Consider the following 19567-nt stretch of genomic DNA (forward strand, 5'->3'; position numbering starts at 1 on the left):
TACAGGTTAAATGCTTAACAACTTGATAGCTCTTAGTTAAGGTGTCACACAATCTCCTAAGGCTTGAAGTACAATTTTCAACTGTGATAAATTCGCTAAAGCCTGTTTAGGGGAACATGTAGGCCTATTTCACTGTATCAGTTAAATGGCTGGCTCCTAATTTACAATTCTAATTCTGCCAGAGCACTAAGATTCTATGTTTCAGGAGCCCTCCTTGGAGACTCTTCGGGCAACTGCACAGAAGTCTATAGCCCAACACCGATTACTTTACACACAGATTAATTTCTTGAGTTACTGGTAGAATTAAACTAAATTTATTCAGCTTCCCTCCATTGTTGGTTTTAGTAATGTTTTAACAGTTGCAGAAAGAATCTGAGGTGGTTCAGACAGGGAGGTGGTCTTTGTCCCTTTCTTTGAAGCACTGAAGTAACTGGCTGCCTTAACCAGGTACTCCAAGAAAGCAAATGAGCGCCCATGCCTTCTTACATGTCTGTACAATACTTAGAAGAATACTGCAGAAACGCTCACTGTCATTCTATATTTATGGGTTTGTTTATCCCAATAGAGGCACCCATACTCTTTGTCAGTACTGGGAAGCACAGCCCCTCATGCGGTAAGAGCTTAGAAATGTCGTGTCTACCCGTAACTCCCAGCTTAAAATGGCCAGTAGGCCTAAACATGGCTGCAGGAGCCACAGACAACAGCATGCAAAGAATCCCCTGCTGTTGGTCAGGAATGAGGAACAGGACAGCTGGACCAACAACCTTCTAGCATTTCATGATGCCTCTGTAGGTCACCTCACTGGTACAGATTAACAATGCAAAGGACAACTCGAACATGGGAGAAAACTTTGTCATAGCTGTCTTTGTTATTCATTATTTGTTTCTAGTCCCATTACTTTAGTAATTTTGCTTAAGGAGTCACAATTATAGAAAAGTCTGGTTTCAGGCCAGCTGTTGTTTTTCACCCAGCCACTAAAGTAGGTATCAAGAGATGCATAAAGCAGAATAATCCTCTGATTGTTTAAACTGAATGATTAATTATTAAGTCAAGATAGTCTTAGTAAGCTCTTAAATAAGGATGCCTGTTCCAGATTTGCTTCAGTAATTTGTATTGTGCTCATTCCCAGGGGCCAACTCAAACTATTCACCTTGTATTTCCAATTAAATAAGGTTCTTTCCAGCTCAATTATGCCCCAACTAATTGGAAGCCTAAGAGCAGTGTCATGTTTGTATCTTCTAAGCCTTATTGCTATAACATCATACACACACAGCCCTCATTACCCATGTTATAGCCTTATGCTACCTGTGTACCTAATAACTGAGATGGTATCAGCAAAATATTGCTTGATCATTGTGCACCGAAAGGGAACATTCAAGAGTAGATGAATGAATAAAAAGAGGGAGTATCTGCCTTTGCCTATTTGGAGCATACAGGAAAAGTATTTCACATGCTAGTTACTAGTACGCTTAGGTAAGCAAATCTCAAAAGAATATAAACATGCAATGACTTATTCTGCAATCGTGTTTTCGTGATTTACACAACTACTAGACTAATGTACCTTTGCAACACAGGAAAACGAACAACATTCTTGAGGTGATATGCTGAGATAATCTCATAATTAACAACTATCTTGATTTGTTGCTCTGTGTAGCTGCACAGAACCCAAAGACTTGTACACCCTATTTATGCATTTTCAGTATCAAAGGTGTAATCTCTATCACTCATGATTTATGTGAACGCTTTCAAAAAGTTAAAGTTTTGAAAAAGTTAAACCACACAATAATGCAAAAAATATTTTACAGATTAGAATCTGTAAAATATAAACTTTTACCTTTTTTTTCTCATCTACCTTAATCAGAAGCTGTTTTGCTCAGGAAGCTCAATAAGTTAAGTCTAAAGCCTTGCTAATAACTATGCTGGCCTCTTTCACAGTGCCTGGGTACAGCTGTACAGTTGTAGGCAGTGTGACACTGTCACACCATTACTTGGCAGTTTAACACACAGTATCTCTATATAAAAGAAATTAAATATTGAGTATCAGTATGTACAACCGAGGCTTGAAGCACATTCTAGCTGCAGATGGACAGAACTAGAAGACCACCAAGTAACTAAATAAAACTAGTTGCTTATACTTTAAAACTTCATTATCACCCAGAGTATTGGGTGGTTTCTAACCATGTTGCAGTGTGATTGCAATATTTCTCAGAATAAAATCAGCAATTAATGCTTCTGAGCTGCCAAAGTCATTTGTGAATGTACTGATTTGGGTATACTGGTTACTTACCATGAGCACATCAAAGATGCAGTGGTTAAAAGGAGTGTGCATAACTGCCTTTGTGGAGGGTTCTTGAACAGTTCACATCCGTTCCCACATTGCTAACCATTTGGAAACTTTATCTAATTAAGTTTCTTTTCAGTTGTCCTCATTAATGAGTGGACACAGTATGGAACCAAGGCAACTACAGTCAGAGGCATAGCTGCACTCTTACAAAAAGAGAGAATGTAGAACAGATACTCAGTATGAGTAGGTATCTTAACAAAATTGTACAGCTGCAGTGTAGCTAAAGAAGCAGCTATGCACAATATGCGGAAACTTATCTTACAGCTGTTTTTACCTTTGCAGCTCAAGATGAACATTTCAGAATTAATTCCGAGACCTAAGCCAAAGAGTGCACCTAAATTCCTCACCAGCCCAGCAAATGGAGTTGTGTCAATGTTTATCCAGTTTGGGTTGGCACACCACTTCTTGGCCTTTGGAACAGACCATAGCAAGTCAATATCAAGAAGCTTGAGGACTAGATAAAAGCCAAGGGCAAAGATAAAAAGAAACAAGTTTGTCTTGATGTACATTCTCAAGCTTGCTGTCTGAATAGCAGGGGTATGCTCAAATGCTTCTGCCACAAGAATACCTGCAGATTAGAAACTCAGCGTTACAGGGAACAACACACTTTTGAAGAACAAAAAATGTATCATATATATATACACACACCCATTTACACACACCATTTACCACTTTTGTAGTATATTACAAAGCCTCTCACTTTTCCAAAAGATTCCCACTCTCAAAAACTGGCTCCAGAAATGCAGAATTCAACACCAATTCCCAAACGGGCTTTGAATGCTGAAGATACAGAACAAATTTATCTTCTTTCTTACTAATTTTATCCTGGTTTGTGAAAAGTGAGAGCCAGACTGCAAGGCAAGCTGATAGCCACCCAGGTTGCCCTGCATCTGTGAAAAAGAATGTGAGCAGGCAGTCCCCACTCAATGTTCTGGTCACCCTCCTAAAAATCCTAGACAGATATAAGAGAGAGAGTTCATATACTGAACTCCCTAAATACTAATCTGAAACATGTTTAAGTAACTCTGAAAAATGTACTTTGGCTTCTTAAATCATCCTGGGGAGTTTGCACAGCTAATTTGCCATTTTCTCTGTTTCTCCCCAGGCCTCTGGCCCTCTTCTTGTCCACACTGCACACAAGCTGTTTTGCACCTGGATGAGATCTGAGAGGAAAGGTTACTGCCATATAGGAGCAACTTCCTCTCTCCTACCTTCCACACAGGCAGCACAGATAAAGATCAGATGCAGCCAGTACAAACCAGACAGTGTTAGTCTCTGGCAGTGTGGACATAATGCAGCCAGAATCAACTGGCACATGGACAACAGCTCACTCTCTCTGTGAATTCCAAAAGCAGATACATTCTACCTTGCAAATTTTACCTTTAGACTGTCACCAAATCCTTGATCTTCTAGAGAGTGAAGAGCACTACTAGACTTGCAAGCTTAGTAGCACTACTAAAACTATGTTGCCTTCCCTCATACTTATTTTTTTTCAGATTTTGCATATATGTTGAAAATTTAAAAAGAAAAAAAAAAGCAGCATTACCAGCAAATACTCCAAGAATAACTTGATGAGGGAAATGTGTTGCTATGAATACTCTTGAGATGCACACGCTGATCTGGATAATCCAGAAAACACTCCAAAGGAATGACCATGTCAGTCTAAGAAGGAAAAGGAAGATGCTTAAAAATTAAGACAAAATATTTCACCTATTAATTTATACCAGGACCCTTTGTGTCAGGCTCATATTTTTAGCAAGCAGAGGTTTACAAGTAGAGAAGTTTAGAATCGGATGATTAAAAACTGGAAATTGGTACTAAACCATTATCAAGAATGGTTGCTTTTGCAGCCATATCTAGGGCTGCAGCAGCAGTTTCAGGTCAAAGACACCACCATGGTTCTAATGATGAAAGCCACAATGAAAGTTCAGTTAGCACTAGTACACTGAATGTATTTCTCATCATGAAGTTATACTTAAATGTAGAGGTTCAATTATTTGTTAACAAAATTCACATGGTATGGGAACAAACTTGTCAGGCTTAGAAAAAAAAGTCATCAAAGCAATTGCAAGACAACCACAGACCTGAGTAACAAGTGACACTGACCTTTGCCAACATTATGTGCATCTGCTTTAAAACGAGTTAAGAAGGACTACCATCAAAGCAGTAAATTTATGCACTAACCAGAAGATCCAACACTTAAAGACAATTAATAAAATTCAGAATTTCCAACACTGAAAACAAGACATTTTTTAATAGGAGCTGATTCAGAGATACTGTATGCAAAGTGTGTATGCAGATAAATGCCAATCTATACAAATAGGTAAATCCTCTTAACATTATTTTTCTTCAGCTGAAGTATATCATAATGAATACTTGGGTATTTTTTTTTTCCCACAAATTGGACAGAACAGGCTATGAATATTTGGTTAAAATAAGTTCATTAAAAACATAGCATGTATGTAAAGAAATATCTGTATGAGTTAGAATAATGGAAAGACACTGACCTGTGAAGGGGAACTGCTGATTTATCTTTCCATCTAACTGTGTAGCTAAGTGCTGCTGTGACCATTACATACCAGACACAGGAAGATCCCATGGCATGTCCAGATGGGCTTCCTAGTGAAAACAAGACAGAAATAGTCAGGCTTTTAAGTGATGACTGCAACATTCGTCATACAGAAAATGTCTACTGGCAGTTACTCAGGCACCTAATTATGTAGAAAAAGTGGTTAACAAAAGCTGAAAGATTGTCAACTGGTTCTCAAAAATCAATTTTCTCAATATGAATTTGTCAGAATATTCACCTATATGGAATCCAGAATATTTGTTTGATGTCAAGAAGGTAACAGCTCAGCCATCTTATATTGGTGTGATCAGATACCTTGATTGGAAAGCATAGTATTTTTCCATTACTTAGATTTGGATTGTGATTTTAAAAATAGAGCATCTAAGGCTCTCTTAGGTCTGTAGTATATAATTCAGATGAGGTAGGTTTTGTAGGCTACCTCATAATTAAGGGGTGCAATGGAGATTTATCTCTGTAACACTCTAAAATGTCAGTATAACTTTATATGGCACTCCCAAATTGCCTTTTATGGGCTTCTTCAATTAACCATGGTATCAGCAATGATGATTACGATCTGCATCTTATTAGTAACACTACAATCCAGGTAATTAAAATTTTTTATAGTTTTGTAGTAAATTTATAAAAGTATCTGAAGTGGGAGGGAAGAATTGTGTCTTTATGCTTTACTTCATAAATTTTAAGTGTTATACAATGTAAACAAGCTTGGAAGCAGATTATCAGTGAAACTGGCACATCAAATGATGCTCTAACATATTGGACTAATTGCTGTACCCACAACAGTCTGTAACAGGGAACACACTCTTATAAAGAGATAAAGAATTATTTCTTTTGTCACATATGTGTACTTTGCTTTAATTTAACAACTAGAATTTTACTGCAATCCACAAAGAAGTTCCTAGAACTGTGAAAAATCACCAAAACCCAAAGTATGCTGGCATGATGCAAAAGAAAATGAGTCTTAAAATTATTGTCACTTCTTTTTCCCAAATCAAAAGAATATTTTGCAGATAAAAATTAGTTTGCAAATCAAAATCATATTTCAGTGAAGGAGCAAGGCAGGAATGTCTAGGGAAGACAAGCACAATGGTTGGCACTCTCTTTAGTAGTCACACTATAAATTCTTTTGTTGATTTTGTAACAGATGCACACTTCTAAACCTCACAATAGAACAAATGTAATCGATAAGGAAAACATAATATTGGATACAAGCACTGGAAAAATGTTTCATCTGCAAATTACCTCCTAGAAACAGCAAAAACTCCACCTTAAGGTTTATGTTCTTAAAACCTGACAAATACCAGAGAAAAGATGGCTTCAGGGTTTTAGTTCTGTTCATTTCAGAAGCACAACCCGAATTCAGGCCCTGGACTGCTTACCATGTAGTCATATAAACAGTTTCCTCAGCTTTCAGTTTTGTTGAACTGCAGAGTTTGGGGTTCAGGCTGCCCTAGCAATATTTGGATACACCTTTCTCACATATGTGGCTGCATCTCTACATGGTGTGAAGCACTCATACCCCTGACAGCTAACAGATGCACTGACTGCATCTCCTCTTGTTAAAGATGACCAGGTGAATTGATATTGACAGATATTGTCAATGGTAAAGGGCAGATCTGGAAGTGGGAGAAAACGTGGTCATTATAAGAAACCGGTATGACAGTGGTACACACTGCCAGAAATAGGAATGACTTGCTACCTCGGGAGGAAAAGTAAAAAGAAGAAAGACCTCCTGGTTCAATGAATCAAAATGAAACACATTAACTAGTTTCTGATTCAGGCCTTGGAATTACATGGTGCTGAATAGCCTCCATTCTGAAGACTTTTGATAATATCTGAAGGACTTCAATACTTCGGATTACATCCCAAACAAATTCACTTGGAACTGATTGTGGATCACACACAGACCAGGCATTATTAAACCCTGCCTGATACAGGGGCTTACACTTCTCATTCAAAATTACAATGGGATATAATGCAGAAAATTCTCAACAAAATACAGCTCTGCAAGTCACTCAAAAGCTGGCACCACAATCAATATTTTCTTGTACAACGAATTAAACTAAATCCAGTCAGTTAGCTGCAAGAAGTTATTTCATATATTAGAGTTGCACAAGCTCATTTAATTTCAGCAGTATTGCTGAGCTCCACAGAGAAAACAGTGAGATATAAAAAAGTGAAAATATGTTAAAAAGTAAATTTTTGTTAAACCCCCCCCACCCCCCAACATATATACCCTACACACCCTTTCAGTGGCAGTGTTTGGTTCTAGGAACAGCGGTTCCTTTTTCCACTTGTGATACATTATATGATCATTATATGACTGACACTTGCTATTTACACTGAACCATCTACTGGATTTTGTGGTTTGACTAATTCTTGCAATAGTGCACAAGCTCTCAAACTCAGCAGCTCCATACTCTGCTTTGAAACACTCCTAAATGCAGAATTTTTCTCCCCACAATGATGTCATTGGTTCAAAAAAGTGATCTCACAAAGCGGGTGATTCATTCTTTCTGAACCTATGACAGAAATTATCTGAAAATTCCTTTGCAGTGTGCTGGCTCATTCTAATAGGAGTTATATTTAAAGCAAATCCTCCTCATTTGCATTGCCTAAAGGCAATGAAGTAAACATTCCTGTCATACAGCCATCAAACACCTATCGCATTTTATTTCTTCCTTTTTCAATTTCTGTGCTTTAGTGCTATTTTAAACATGAGCTCTCAGATTTGTACATCATATAAAATTTTCATAAGTCACAGCCTCTCCCCTCAAAAGCCACTATCTCTATTGCATGTACCAATGTAATCTCCAACACTTCTTACCTGGTCCAGTTTCGCATGTTATAGGAAACTGTTCAAGGCATGGGCTTGACTGATTGGGGTAAATCATTGTTTCCTGCACCCACCAGTATGGGCGATGGCCAAATAAAATCCTGTTTGGGAAAAAAAAAAAAAAAAACGAAGCAGAAATGCAATACAAATGTTTTTATGTAAGAAGGCTTCAGCAGAACACAATAAATAATCTTACAATGAATATGAAGACCTGTAATGCCAAAGCTACTCTGTAATATTTCTATAGGTTCTTCTTGTCTTATCAAAATGCCATTTCAAACATATATTAAGTATTCCTGTTTTATAATTAGTGGAAAGTCTACTAATACATTATTCACAGATTTTTTTCTGAACTTGAGGTATATATAATACCTATCATGAAAAATACAAAACTTTAAAATAAATCAAACTTCTTACCATTTAAATATGAGGTTGAACCAATCACCAATTACCGCCACCCATATCATTTTAGTACCAACCACTTGGTTGAGCTGAAACCAAAGAGGAAAATAAATTGAGAATATATTCCGGGGATCGCCAACATGTGACATAAAATTAAGGAAATCCTGGTAAGCCCTGTAGTCCCTCTGTAAATGCTGAATGATAAGCACGCCATTGCTATGAAGAAGATCCATCTTAATGGATTTAACTGTACTTGAAACAGAGTAAAGTTCCTTTAATCTTAAGTTTCTAGTGATGGAGAACGAGAACCATGGAGGGCAGCTATTAAAAAGTGAGAGAAGGCGATTGACATTGCCTTTATATTGTATCGGTGTGGTGTACCCAGCCCTTCCTGGAACACGTGGCTCCAAATCTCTGGAAAAGCACTAGTCTGTTAGCACTGGAAAGCTTTTCTGTTTGCAAATTTTAATTGGAGGAAACAAAGTGAAGTACATGCTGAGCAGCAGCAAATTGTGAGGAAAGTTTTGTAGAAATGCAATGTGCCACTTACGCAATCCTTTGTATGAACAGTTGGAACGTGTTTGCTTGAATCTTTTCACAGTTCATTTCTCTGCAGGATGGATATTACTAATGTGCAGACTTCATTAAGTGTTGCCTGTATAAAGAACAGAAAGAATACATAAATAATTGGTCTTTGCATAACTGTCATTAAAGCTGTACAAATGAAACACAATTTGAAATAGAATTTGGCTACCATGCTGTGTCTAGTGCTTTGCACAACACATTTTCAGTCATGAAAAATACAACCAGCATCCATATACCAACAATGCTGTTGAGCTGTAGGTGTAGTTTTAATCATCAGTATTCTCAAAGCACTGAAAAACAATTGTTTCCTTCATACAAGAGGTGATCCATGGCACAATGTCTTGAGTCTCTGAGTCATCTCATTCACTATTGCCATTCTCACATATTGCTTACATGATGCAAGTCCTATACACCTCTGCCAGAAGGAGGTGAAACCTGACCTACTGTAGCCCCGCTTCTTGATGCCCAGCCTAGCTTCGCAAACCATTGCAAGGCTGAGATGATTGACAGTATCTCCTTGAAGTATTTCCAAGTGAAGCACCTGGGTTCTCTAGGGCAAACAGCCAAGAGATTCTGCCAGATACTAGGATTTTAAGAGTATACATGTAACTTACCAGCACACCAGATTTATCTATTTTAGTACTAATAACCACAGCATATGAAAAGATTATGTTCATTTGTGAGGTGGCTAAATGACAAACCTTTTTTGACAAGGTATTAAGTGGATACCCAAAGTCTAGTAATACCATCATCTGCTATCAGCAGAGCAGCAAGAGGAAAACTTCAGATCTTTATCAGGCTCTAATTTTCAGACATCTTCATATCTTCTATTAAAGATTATCCATGTATCTGAAACAATTACAATCAGAAAAAAAAAGGAGCTGCACATTTCCATATGGCTTTCTCCATGGCATTTAAACTATACAAGCTGTGGAGACAAAGATTTGAACTACTCAACTGGTTTTGCTGAAGAGGGACTTAGCTTAACAGAGCTTTATGTGTGGTCAGGGAAGTCACATGGAAACATTGAGCAGATTCAGCAAATAGGGTACGACAATTAAATGGACTTACAAGACTTCCCTGACAAAATCTCACATTTACTCATTTACTTTAGCTACTCACATTTGCTTTATATATCAATGTGCACTTGCAGCCCAGAAAGCCATCCAGATCCTGGGCTGCATCAAGAGAAGTGTGGCCAGCAGGTCAAGGGAGGTGATTCTCCCCCTCTACTCAGCTCTGGTGAGACCCCACCTGGAGTACTGCATCCAGTTCTGGAGCTCCTATTACAAGAGGGATACGGACGTGCTGGAACATGTCCAGAGAAGGGCCATGAGGATGATCAGAGGGCTGAAGCACCTCTCCTATGAGGACAGACTGAAAGAGTTGGGGCTGTTCAGTCTGGAGAAGAGAAGGCTCCAAGGTGACCTTATTGTGGCTTTCCAGTATCTGAAGGGGGCCTACAAGAAAGCTGGGGAGGGACTTTTTAGGATATCAGGTAGTGACAAGACTAGAGGGAATGGAATAAAGCTGGAAGTGGGGAGATTCAGGCTGGACGTGAGGAAGAAGTTCTTCACCATGAGAGTGGTGAGAGCCTGGAATGGGTTGTCCAGGGAAGTGGTTGAGGCCCCATCCCTGGAGGTGTTCAAGGCAGGCTGGATGAGGCTCTGGCCAGCCTGCTGTAGCGTGAGGTGTCCCTGCCCATGGCAGGGGGGTTGGAACTAGATGATCCTTGTGGTCTCTTCCAACCCTGACTGATTCTATGATTAATAATCTGGTTTTAGAAAAGTTTTAGCAGTTTTACACTCTAAATGTTTACTGCTACCAGTTGCATGGAGTCATGTAGAATACAGTTAAAAAGAGATTTAACATTCTATGCACTGTTTCTGAATAACTACAACAGTATTTTTCGGCATATTGATGGAATGATTCACTTCAGCTGGTATTACCTGATTTCAAAGAAAAACCTTCCAAAACTTTAATTTTGGGATATTTCAACAATAAGTATTTCCTAATGTTTTATCTGCAAATATTCGCTAAGTCATATAGCTTATAGTTTTATAGGGTGTCTAGCAAGGTAACTGTCATACAAATAAACTGACAATTATTTTCCCTCCTCAGTTCTTTCCCAAGAACCTGTTTAGAAACACCTCTCTGAAACAACTTTCTATTACTACAGAAAATATCCTTCTGCTACCTTTTTTTTTTTTTTATCTTCTGCTAAAATATCTCTCCTTTACAGGTAAGTAGGGCTTAAAATAACAATAATAAAAATCACTCTTTTATATATGTCTGGATTCAGTATGCAGAACTGTGGAGAATCTAAGGTTTTCTTCTGTTTTTCAATCTTATAAAGAATGTAAACATCAAATTGGTTGGTGACTGAGGAACAACCCATTTTACTTCTAGTACTTGGTTAAAACAGCAACTGTTATGAGATTAAGAATAAATAACTACTGATCTATAAGGAAAAACACTTCACAGTAAACAAGCTTCCATCCAGATACAGCTTAGTGTCCTTGGAAAGGTCTACCAAGTAATAAAACAGATCACTTTCTAATACCTCTTTAATGCCACTCAATAGCATCAGAAAATTTGCCTCTGATGCAGGATGTGCAGAACCACTGCAGTATTTTTTTGCATTATTTATTATAAATATAAACCCACCCACATTACCCACTGGGATAACGCTGCACCTGCTCTGGCTGAATTCTTACTCAGAGAGAACCACTCAGACACATTTTGCTTCTCTAGTAACTTTGTTAGTAGAATGCTTGAAGCTATGTCTTGGCAATGTTTCAGTAAACTAACTTCTTTCAGTATAAATGCTAAAGGCCTCCTGATACTAATTTTAATTTTAAAGGTTCTGCTGCTGATTCATGTGCTGCTGCTGATTTTTCTACTTAGATAGAAAGACAAGCACCTTAGACATAAGGAAAACGAACAGCTAACAGCAAACTGCAAACATAAGCTTCAATTTTCTCCTACACTCTGATTGTTTCAAGAGCAATTACATCCACATCTTAGACATATCACAGGAGTCAGATTTATAAAAAGCTTTTAAAACCCCAACAAATCCACACAACAAGAGAAAGCAGGAAGTTTTTGGACTAGGTAAGCAGGTTTCTGTGAGAGAGGCAGTTCAGGTGATGTTCTCATTGTGCCTGGAAACACGATTCTGCTTCATTCAATAGGCAATCAACAACTGACAGGAGTCTTCTCTTCTGGTCCCTGTTACATTTGACAAAATGTTAAGTGTCTAAGATACTAAAGACTTTCATAGCTCTAATAACCAGAAGAGAAAGATGGTGAAACATGTCTTGAAGTATATTCAACAACTCATTCAAACTAACAAAGGAGAAATACCTCCTCAACAGAATTTCTCTCATTTTCTATGAAAGGCATTGCAAAATGCTTCTGTAACGCACTTAGTGCTTCAAAGTCACTTGAGATAATACATGAAATTAAACTATTTGCTGAATTTTAGTAAATGGAATTGCCAAGAAAAGTAGTGATCTTTACAAAATGGTCAGACTGTGTATGTAATAAAGTTTTTTAATCAAAGCTTTGTCTTGCTTTGATATTATAGAACCAATGTCTGATCTTCACAGGATCAAATGAGTTTAGTGCAAAGACCTTTAAAAGGCTATCTGTTCCTATAAAAAGTTTTAAATTTATTGATACTTCATTGATTTATGTCTCAAGACATACAACACAGGTGACTATCCGAAACTTTTTATATTCTTGGTAATAATGATGAAACAAGAATCAGGGTGATGATCCACTGAAGGGAGGATAAAATGTTTACAGCTGCTTTACACCTACATATTAGAGCAAATATTACATAACAGATATTAGATGTTGTTAAGCAAATGTTTGCAAGGGAAGGAAAAGCCATCAAAGCAAATATTTTCTAAACCACTGCTAATGGAGGCCTATGTACTGGGCCTAACTTTCTGGTACATTATGCATAGTTAATTGAACAATAACATTAATTTCCACATCAGTGTTTTCATTGGCACTGAACCAGCTACAAAGACTAACTAACAATTTAGTAAGTTCACAAGCAGTATACAACAGCTGACAGCCATTTTCCTCAGTATGAATATTTTCCAAAGGAAACACCGTGAAAATCTCTCTTAGTATTAGACTTAGGAAGAGGCTCACTCTTTCTTTCCATATTGCATTTCCTCAAGCTTTCCTCATCAAACCCAGGCAGCCCAAGCTTATGTCAGGCTTCTTTAGGGTTGGCTGACCAGTAGAGGTTTAGCAAACACTAGCATGAACCAGTTTTCTTGCTCTTGGTTCTGCCCCCTTAATCTAAATTTTTCTACTTACTGCACTGTCATTATTAACTCTAAAGTTAACCATGCAAATACAGGAAATTATCAAAATTCATGCTTGCAATATAACTGCCAGACCTTAACACTTACTTGTATTTATGTGTGTTTACCTGTGTAACAGTGACAATTACATGAATGATGTATGGAATACAATGTATGGAATGTTCACAAAAAAGTCCTATCTAAGAAATTCTAGTTTTTGTAAACTTTATAGAAATCACAAGCAACCCAGAATTTAACAGTATATAAAAATCCTTTCAGTTCCACAGACAGCAAGCAGAAATGGAGTCCAGACCCATAAGGGCAGATTGCCACTGCTTTTATTCTGTTCCCTTTCTAATAAATTCAATGCCTTATTTATATGCTGTTCTGTAATCCTTGATAGTAGCTCTGTGCTAACCATAGCTCAGGGAGGTCAGAAACCTGACAGGAGAAGTAGCTCAGTCTGTTTATTAGCACCAGCTCTTCAATTTTGGGTTCCTTTAGCAGTTTCCACATCAGCTGCAGCAGCTCTCCAAGCCCAAACTAGCCATGAACAACCCTTTAACCCAGCACAGGAACAGCCTGGTATGGACTTTTACCTAGCAATAAAACAAGCAACAGATCTGTATTGGCAATAGCTCGCCCTTCAGTCTGATTACACTGTCACCCTGCTGTGGTCAGTGTACACCTCAGAGCTGTAAATTTAGTCAAACGCTCTTTACTTGGGTTACCAGATGTACATGAAGAGCTGGAAGATGCAGAAAAAAGGGCACATGACACAATTACAGAATTGTAGAATGGTCCAGGCCAGAAGGGACCTAGTCCAACCTCCCTACAGACAGCAGGGACATCCCCAATTAGACCAGGTTATTACATCATCTCCAGCAAAGTTCATAGTGTTAGAAATATAATAATTTGCTGTTGACACTTTCTTCCATCCATGACTATCCTGTGGCTTAATGTAATGTTTAGGAAAGAACCATTTCAGAACAAGTGTCCAGGCTAGAGTTATGGTAAAGTTTGTTGACAGTGCATCTGGCTATGGCGCCTCTTGAATTAGACCTAACGGAGGTTTAAGAATCATACGACTCCCAAACCAGTCAGAAAAAAAAGATCAGTTAAGGTATGGATTATGCTAGCAAGTGTCACAGGCTGCATTTAATCTTTGTCTAAAAAGACAATGTCTAAAAAGTCTAAACCAAATGAAGACTAATGAAATCTAAAGAAATGTCAATGATGAAAAAAGATACCTAGTAATTCAGAGCTAGTGCCAGCTATTATAGGATGAACCCATTTTCTATGTTAACAGAAGAATTCAGAGGAGATCAGATTGAAAAACCCACCAAAAGATTACAGATTAGAATTCAGGATTTGTTTAGACTACTCAAATTTATATTTGCTGAACGGCAGCAGCTGGGAGAAATGCGTACTCAGGAAGTTATGTGCTGAAGCAACACAGGTTAGTGATGTCAGGGGCAACATTTAAATTTTATAGTGGCAGTGTTCACTTGGCTAGATTTCAGGGCCAATTGGGAGAAATGGCAAAATTTTCCTAGGTTAAAAAAAAACCCTTACGGTACAGACTCTGTAGTGCCCTAATTTATATGTGGATCCTTAAAGCAGCCCAACTTCAGCATGTTTATGTGAAGCAGAAAAGAAACAGTAGTATAGTCATTAGTTTTAGGACTAATGCTGAGGAAACTGAAAACTGGAGAGCAAGTGTAGAAGCCAAGTAAGAGGTAATTACTTCTGAGTAGGAAGTACTGAGCTGAGTAGGAATGCTACCTGGAAGTAGAAACAGTTACTCCACAAAAATGCAATAGCTGGTGATTTCAGCTCAGACTTTGCTTTCTGTCCAGGGGAGGGAGGAAAAGTAATTGATGGCTTCAGCCAGCAATCCTCGAAGCTTTATTTATTTTCTATTATTCTGAGATTATCTGAGAAGCTTTAGCTAGGGTAACAAAACGATCAGCAAATAGCTTCCACAACAGGCTACCACGAAGGCTGGTAACTGGGACCACAAACTAGTGCGTATCTGGAGCCAAAAGGAAATACACCCAGCTGAAGAAAAATTAGGCATGGTGTCATACGGAGCACATTCACAATGAGAGGGGTTTACGACAAGTGTTTGTCTGGGCACAGGCCTGAATTAGGTCTGCATGTCAGTCTCCTGCCATAGTAGGCTTTTTTTTTTTGTTTGTTTTTAAATGGCAAATAGCTCCACACTTATCTATAAGAGAATTCAGGCCTGGGGAATGAAGAGGATTTATAAGTGTCACAACATTTATGCCTAGGTTACCCCAAGTACATTCCGTGAACAAACTTTGTACCGGAAACAAATTCTAGCTTCAGAGGAGGGGAAAAGAGCTAGCCGGCTCACCAGTTCATGTCTGGTTTCACTCAGCACGGAACCGTACCTCGGACAAACCACAGCAGACTTTTTACCTCCCCCAGCCTCGCTCCTCGGCGCTGCAGACAGCCCAGCCGCCACCCTGACAAAACACTTTAATCCTAACAGACGTTTCCCAAAGGCAGAGAATCACAGCTGCCTCTCCTTCGAAACATTTCACAGACCGGCCCCAGCCGGCTCCGCCAGCCCCTAAAACGCTCCACAGCAAGACAGCCTGAGCTGTCCCTCATGACGCCACATTCCTACAGCAACCGCATCGCCAACTCCCAGCACGCCCTGGGATCCCAACTGTGACAGAATGTCTGAGCCAATCAGCGGTGCGCTTACTGAGAGGCGAGCGGGAGGCGGTTAGAAAGCAGCCGCTCGGGAGGCGGGAAATTGTGGGCGGTTTGAAAGTTGGTGCGCGCGGGTGGTCTTGGTGTGTTGCTTTCTTCCCTGTTCCGTTCTCTCCGGGCAGTGCCGCTGCGTGCGGCGCTTGCTAGGTACTACCGTGCTGCGGAGCGCTGCTGGTCTGCGGAGCCCCAGCAGCCCACCATCATTAGTGTCTTGTGGGACGGAGAAGGAAATTCTATTCGCTTCTCGGCTCGGCCTGTGTTCATAAAGAGGGAGCCTTTGCTCCGGGTGAGTCCTGCAGGCGGACGGCGAAAGGGTGTGAGCGGTCGGCGGCGGGGTGCTCCTGAGATCTGCCGGCCCATTGGAAACGGCTGTCGGTACCGCGGCCATCCCCGGCGCAGGGAGCGAGAAAGGAGTAGCAAAAGAAACGCGGCTCCTGCTATTACTGCTTGTGCTAATGGTCATAACAAAAACGACTTACAGGAAGAGGTTTTAGTAACAAGCCAAAGGGATAACAAATGGTGGGAAGGAGGTGTATTCTGTGAGTTAAAACTGCTTTATCTGCCTTGTGTGTCTAACTGTTGCAGCACTATGTCTGATATTAAGACTGAAGATGAAATAATCTCCTTAGAAAGGGAAATGAAAGAGTTTTGGACCAAATTGAAAAGCATTTATGGCTCGGAACAGATCAGTCAATCTTTAGCACTGAGAGATTCATACAAGGAGTCCATAAAAGTGCTTTCAGGTAAAAAGGCTTTATGTTCCTGTGACCTCTACTTCTTCCATGTTGTCTTCAGACTGCTTCAGATAACTGAAATAACTTTCCATTACAGAGAAATGGTCTAAGAAGCTGAAAGAAGAGGACTTGATGATTAATAAAATTAATGAGTATAGCAATGGTACAGTATAATGATTTATTTATTATGTGTAATACTTCTAAGATTAACTTCTTACAGTGACTAAGATGTTTAACTTCCCATTTGAACAAGTAAGCAACATCAGAATTAAGGTAGAAATGAAACCAAACATTTGCCTGGCTACAGGGTGCAAATTGCAAGTCAAAAGCAATTTGTTAGAAAACTTAATTATAGAATCACAGAACGGTTTAAGTTAGAAATGACCTCAAAGACCATCTATTTCCAACTGTTTAAGGGGACCTTTAAAGGGAATCTAGTCCAACTGTGCTGCAGTGAGCAGGTGCCTATTCAATATTAGTAATAGAATACAGTGAACATATCAGCCTAGGTTTGCCTTCTGAATTTTTGTGGTTAAACCTCAGAATATGAGGTAAAAATAATTGCAACTCTAACATGTTTACATTCCTTGCTTTCTGTCAAATTATTTGTCTGTGAACAGGATCCACCATCTTCATGCTTTGAAGATTTACATAGTGCTGGCACCATAAACAAACTGCATTTGATCAAAGTACCAGAGGATCTCTGTACTTAGTAGTTTCTCTTTTGAATAATTTTCACTTTAAGCTTTTATTTGATGTTAATATAATTACATTGAGTGCTCTTTTCAGCTGAGATAGCATGCATTTCACTAGGTTTTGTTCAAATAATTAAAAAAGTATACAGATAAGTACTAAGTATGTTTGTATTCTCTTGTCTCCTTCCAGAGATTCTCCATCAGAGCCAACGTATATCAGAACATCGGGAGCTTCTGGCAGAAATAAAATCTAACCTAACTCAAGAAAAAGAGAAAAACAAGGGCTTGACTGACAGCATCCAAGAGCTTAAAGAAGAGTGTGAGAAGAAAAAGGAAAGTAAGCAAGCAAAGGACAGTAAATACATTTTACTAATCAGAGGAGGAATTGTTTTTAATACTTGATGGGTATTTCTACTGTTTTAAATGTTTTTGTATGTTCACTTTACCCTTACTTTGATATTTATGGTGGCTTTTACAATTCTAGTAATATCTTCTAAAAACAAAGCTGCTATGGAGAGAATGGAACGACTATGCAAGTGTAAGGAATTGTTTGAGGAGCGGCTTGGATTGGAGATACGCAGAATTCCCAGTGAGTTTCTGTAGTTCCCATCTGCAGTCATGTAATGCGTTTAATGTTGGGTTGTGCAGGGAAGAACATGCTAGCTTACGCAACTGAAGAGCTGTTTTAGTTCAAGTGTTACTGTTGCCTCTCAAATGGTTAAATGCAGTATGTCAAAATGCATTTGTCTTTCAATAGACCAAGGTTGCTTAATGTGTAAGTATTCTAAGAATATTGAAACTGTAGCTTCCTATTATGATTTTTTTTTAAATCATTGTGATGATCCAGCAGAGGTTAATGGTGTTAATTAATTCTGTCTTAGATGAGCAATTACAGTTTATATTCCGGCATATTGACCACAAAGATCCTGACAAGCCATATGTGTTTACTCTTTCCATAAATGAACAAGGAGATTATGAAGGTATGTGAATTCTGAATACTTAAGTAAGAGGACAGACCCTGATGCATAGATTGGAGAGAAAAAAAAAAAGGGAAGAGAAGTGCAGTTTAGCTGCAATCTGTAACTTCCAATTTCTGAAAGAAAAATCTTGCAGGTGCAATGTATTTTTAAATGAAGTTTCTCTTGTTAATTTGTATGAAAATAGAACTGCTTATCTTCACTCCCCTCCATGTGTGGAGTTCCTGTTTGCTCTGTATCAAGCAAGCAAAGCAGAGGCGAGAAAAGATACACAGACAAAAATGCTTCAGTTTTTGTAGAGTTTGCTTCTTCTGTTTATGCTAGAGTTAGCATATGTGTTGACAGGCATATATGAATTTGTAGTAATTCTAAAGGGCAGAAAATATTGTAGGCAACCACTGCAGATATGTGACATAGGAGAAAGATTAAAACTTTAAATCCAGCATTCCTGTCCTGTAAAGGTACATCCTTTCAGCTCCTAACACTGATTTTTAAATGTATATCTCATTTACAAAGAACATCAGTAGTAATTTGAGTACTGTGCTGAGTATCTACTAGATGGATGTTACTGTTGTTCTGCTATGCCTCTAGGCGTGGACTGAAGAGATTTCTGGTTTTACTAATTCAAATCCAAACTGTGCTGAAGTTAGAAGTTTACAGCATGCAGGACTACATCAGTTTTGACTGCTTGCCTACAGAGCAACAAAAACGCTTAGGAATGCATTTCAGTTTTTGATTAGGCCATGGATTACTGGGGATTGCTGTAACAATTCAGACATGAGCATGGCACTTCATGGGAGGTGTGGTAATAAATTTGTGTTCTTTGAGGCTTCGTCTTTGCTGAAAGAGAATTAATAGGCTACTCAAAAATAATACTGGAGGAAGTTAAAATGTACAAAGAAACTACTTTTCTGTTTCATAAGGATGGAAAACCACTGATACTAAACTTGTTTTATAGCCTAATCTTTTGGAAATTTTTGTCGTTTTAGTGACTTCCTGTATTCCTCCTCTCGACTGTATAGCAGAGTTTCAGCTCAAAGTGAGAGAAACTAACAATTTTTCTGCATTTGTTGCCAACATCAGAAAAGCTTTCGCTGATTTATCTCATAAACAGTCTGCATAAGACTAGCTTATACCTCTCTCCAGCACTGTACAACACTCATATTGTGGAAGTATGTATTTATCCATGTCTTACTCTGTCTAAATAAAAAAATCCCCACAGTATTTTAATCCACTGTCTAGATACATTTTGTATCATTATTCAAAGAATATAAGCAGCTACTTCCTTAACTAAGTGCCTCCCGACTTGCAAAGTGATCCAGTAGCAAATAGCTTAA

At 38.6% G+C, this 19567-nt stretch overlaps 2 protein-coding genes across 2 annotated transcripts; one reads left to right on the plus strand and one right to left on the minus strand.

The window, feature by feature from the left end:
- Positions 1 to 2400: 2400 nt before the first annotated feature.
- G6PC2 (glucose-6-phosphatase catalytic subunit 2) lies at positions 2401 to 8402 on the minus strand. Its single transcript, XM_054381139.1, has 5 exons — positions 8185 to 8402; positions 7759 to 7868; positions 4852 to 4963; positions 3891 to 4006; positions 2401 to 2912 (listed from the first exon to the last, which is right to left on the minus strand). Exons 1-5 carry the CDS (start codon positions 8400 to 8402, stop codon positions 2401 to 2403), a joined length of 1068 nt encoding a protein of 355 aa, XP_054237114.1.
- An 8011-nt stretch (positions 8403 to 16413) lies between these two features.
- On the plus strand, positions 16414 to 19353 carry SPC25 (SPC25 component of NDC80 kinetochore complex). The gene is made up of 6 exons (XM_054381376.1): positions 16414 to 16567; positions 16656 to 16721; positions 17444 to 17590; positions 17738 to 17842; positions 18135 to 18233; positions 19220 to 19353. Exons 1-6 carry the CDS (start codon positions 16414 to 16416, stop codon positions 19351 to 19353), a joined length of 705 nt encoding a protein of 234 aa, XP_054237351.1.
- Positions 19354 to 19567: the final 214 nt, after the last annotated feature.

Source organism: Indicator indicator, chromosome 5, assembly GCF_027791375.1.
Source record: "Indicator indicator isolate 239-I01 chromosome 5, UM_Iind_1.1, whole genome shotgun sequence".
In the NCBI taxonomy this organism is placed as follows: Eukaryota; Metazoa; Chordata; class Aves; order Piciformes; family Indicatoridae; genus Indicator; species Indicator indicator.

Excerpts from the sequence above, each read along its gene's own strand:
- G6PC2 (XM_054381139.1), bottom strand. The coding sequence starts at position 8,402 with ATGGATCTTCTTCATAGCAATGGCGTGCTTATCATTCAGCATTTACAG. Across the intron at positions 4,964-7,758 it reads AACATGCGAAACTGGACCAG|GAAGCCCATCTGGACATGCC; the intron begins GTAAGAAGTGTT and ends TGTTTTCACTAG. Across the intron at positions 4,007-4,851 it reads TCAGCAGTTCCCCTTCACAG|ACTGACATGGTCATTCCTTT; the intron begins GTCAGTGTCTTT and ends TTTCCTTCTTAG.
- SPC25 (XM_054381376.1), top strand. The coding sequence starts at position 16,414 with ATGTCTGATATTAAGACTGAAGATGAAATAATCTCCTTAGAAAGGGAA. Across the intron at positions 16,568-16,655 it reads GTCCATAAAAGTGCTTTCAG|AGAAATGGTCTAAGAAGCTG; the intron begins GTAAAAAGGCTT and ends TTTCCATTACAG. Across the intron at positions 17,591-17,737 it reads GTGTGAGAAGAAAAAGGAAA|TAATATCTTCTAAAAACAAA; the intron begins GTAAGCAAGCAA and ends TTACAATTCTAG.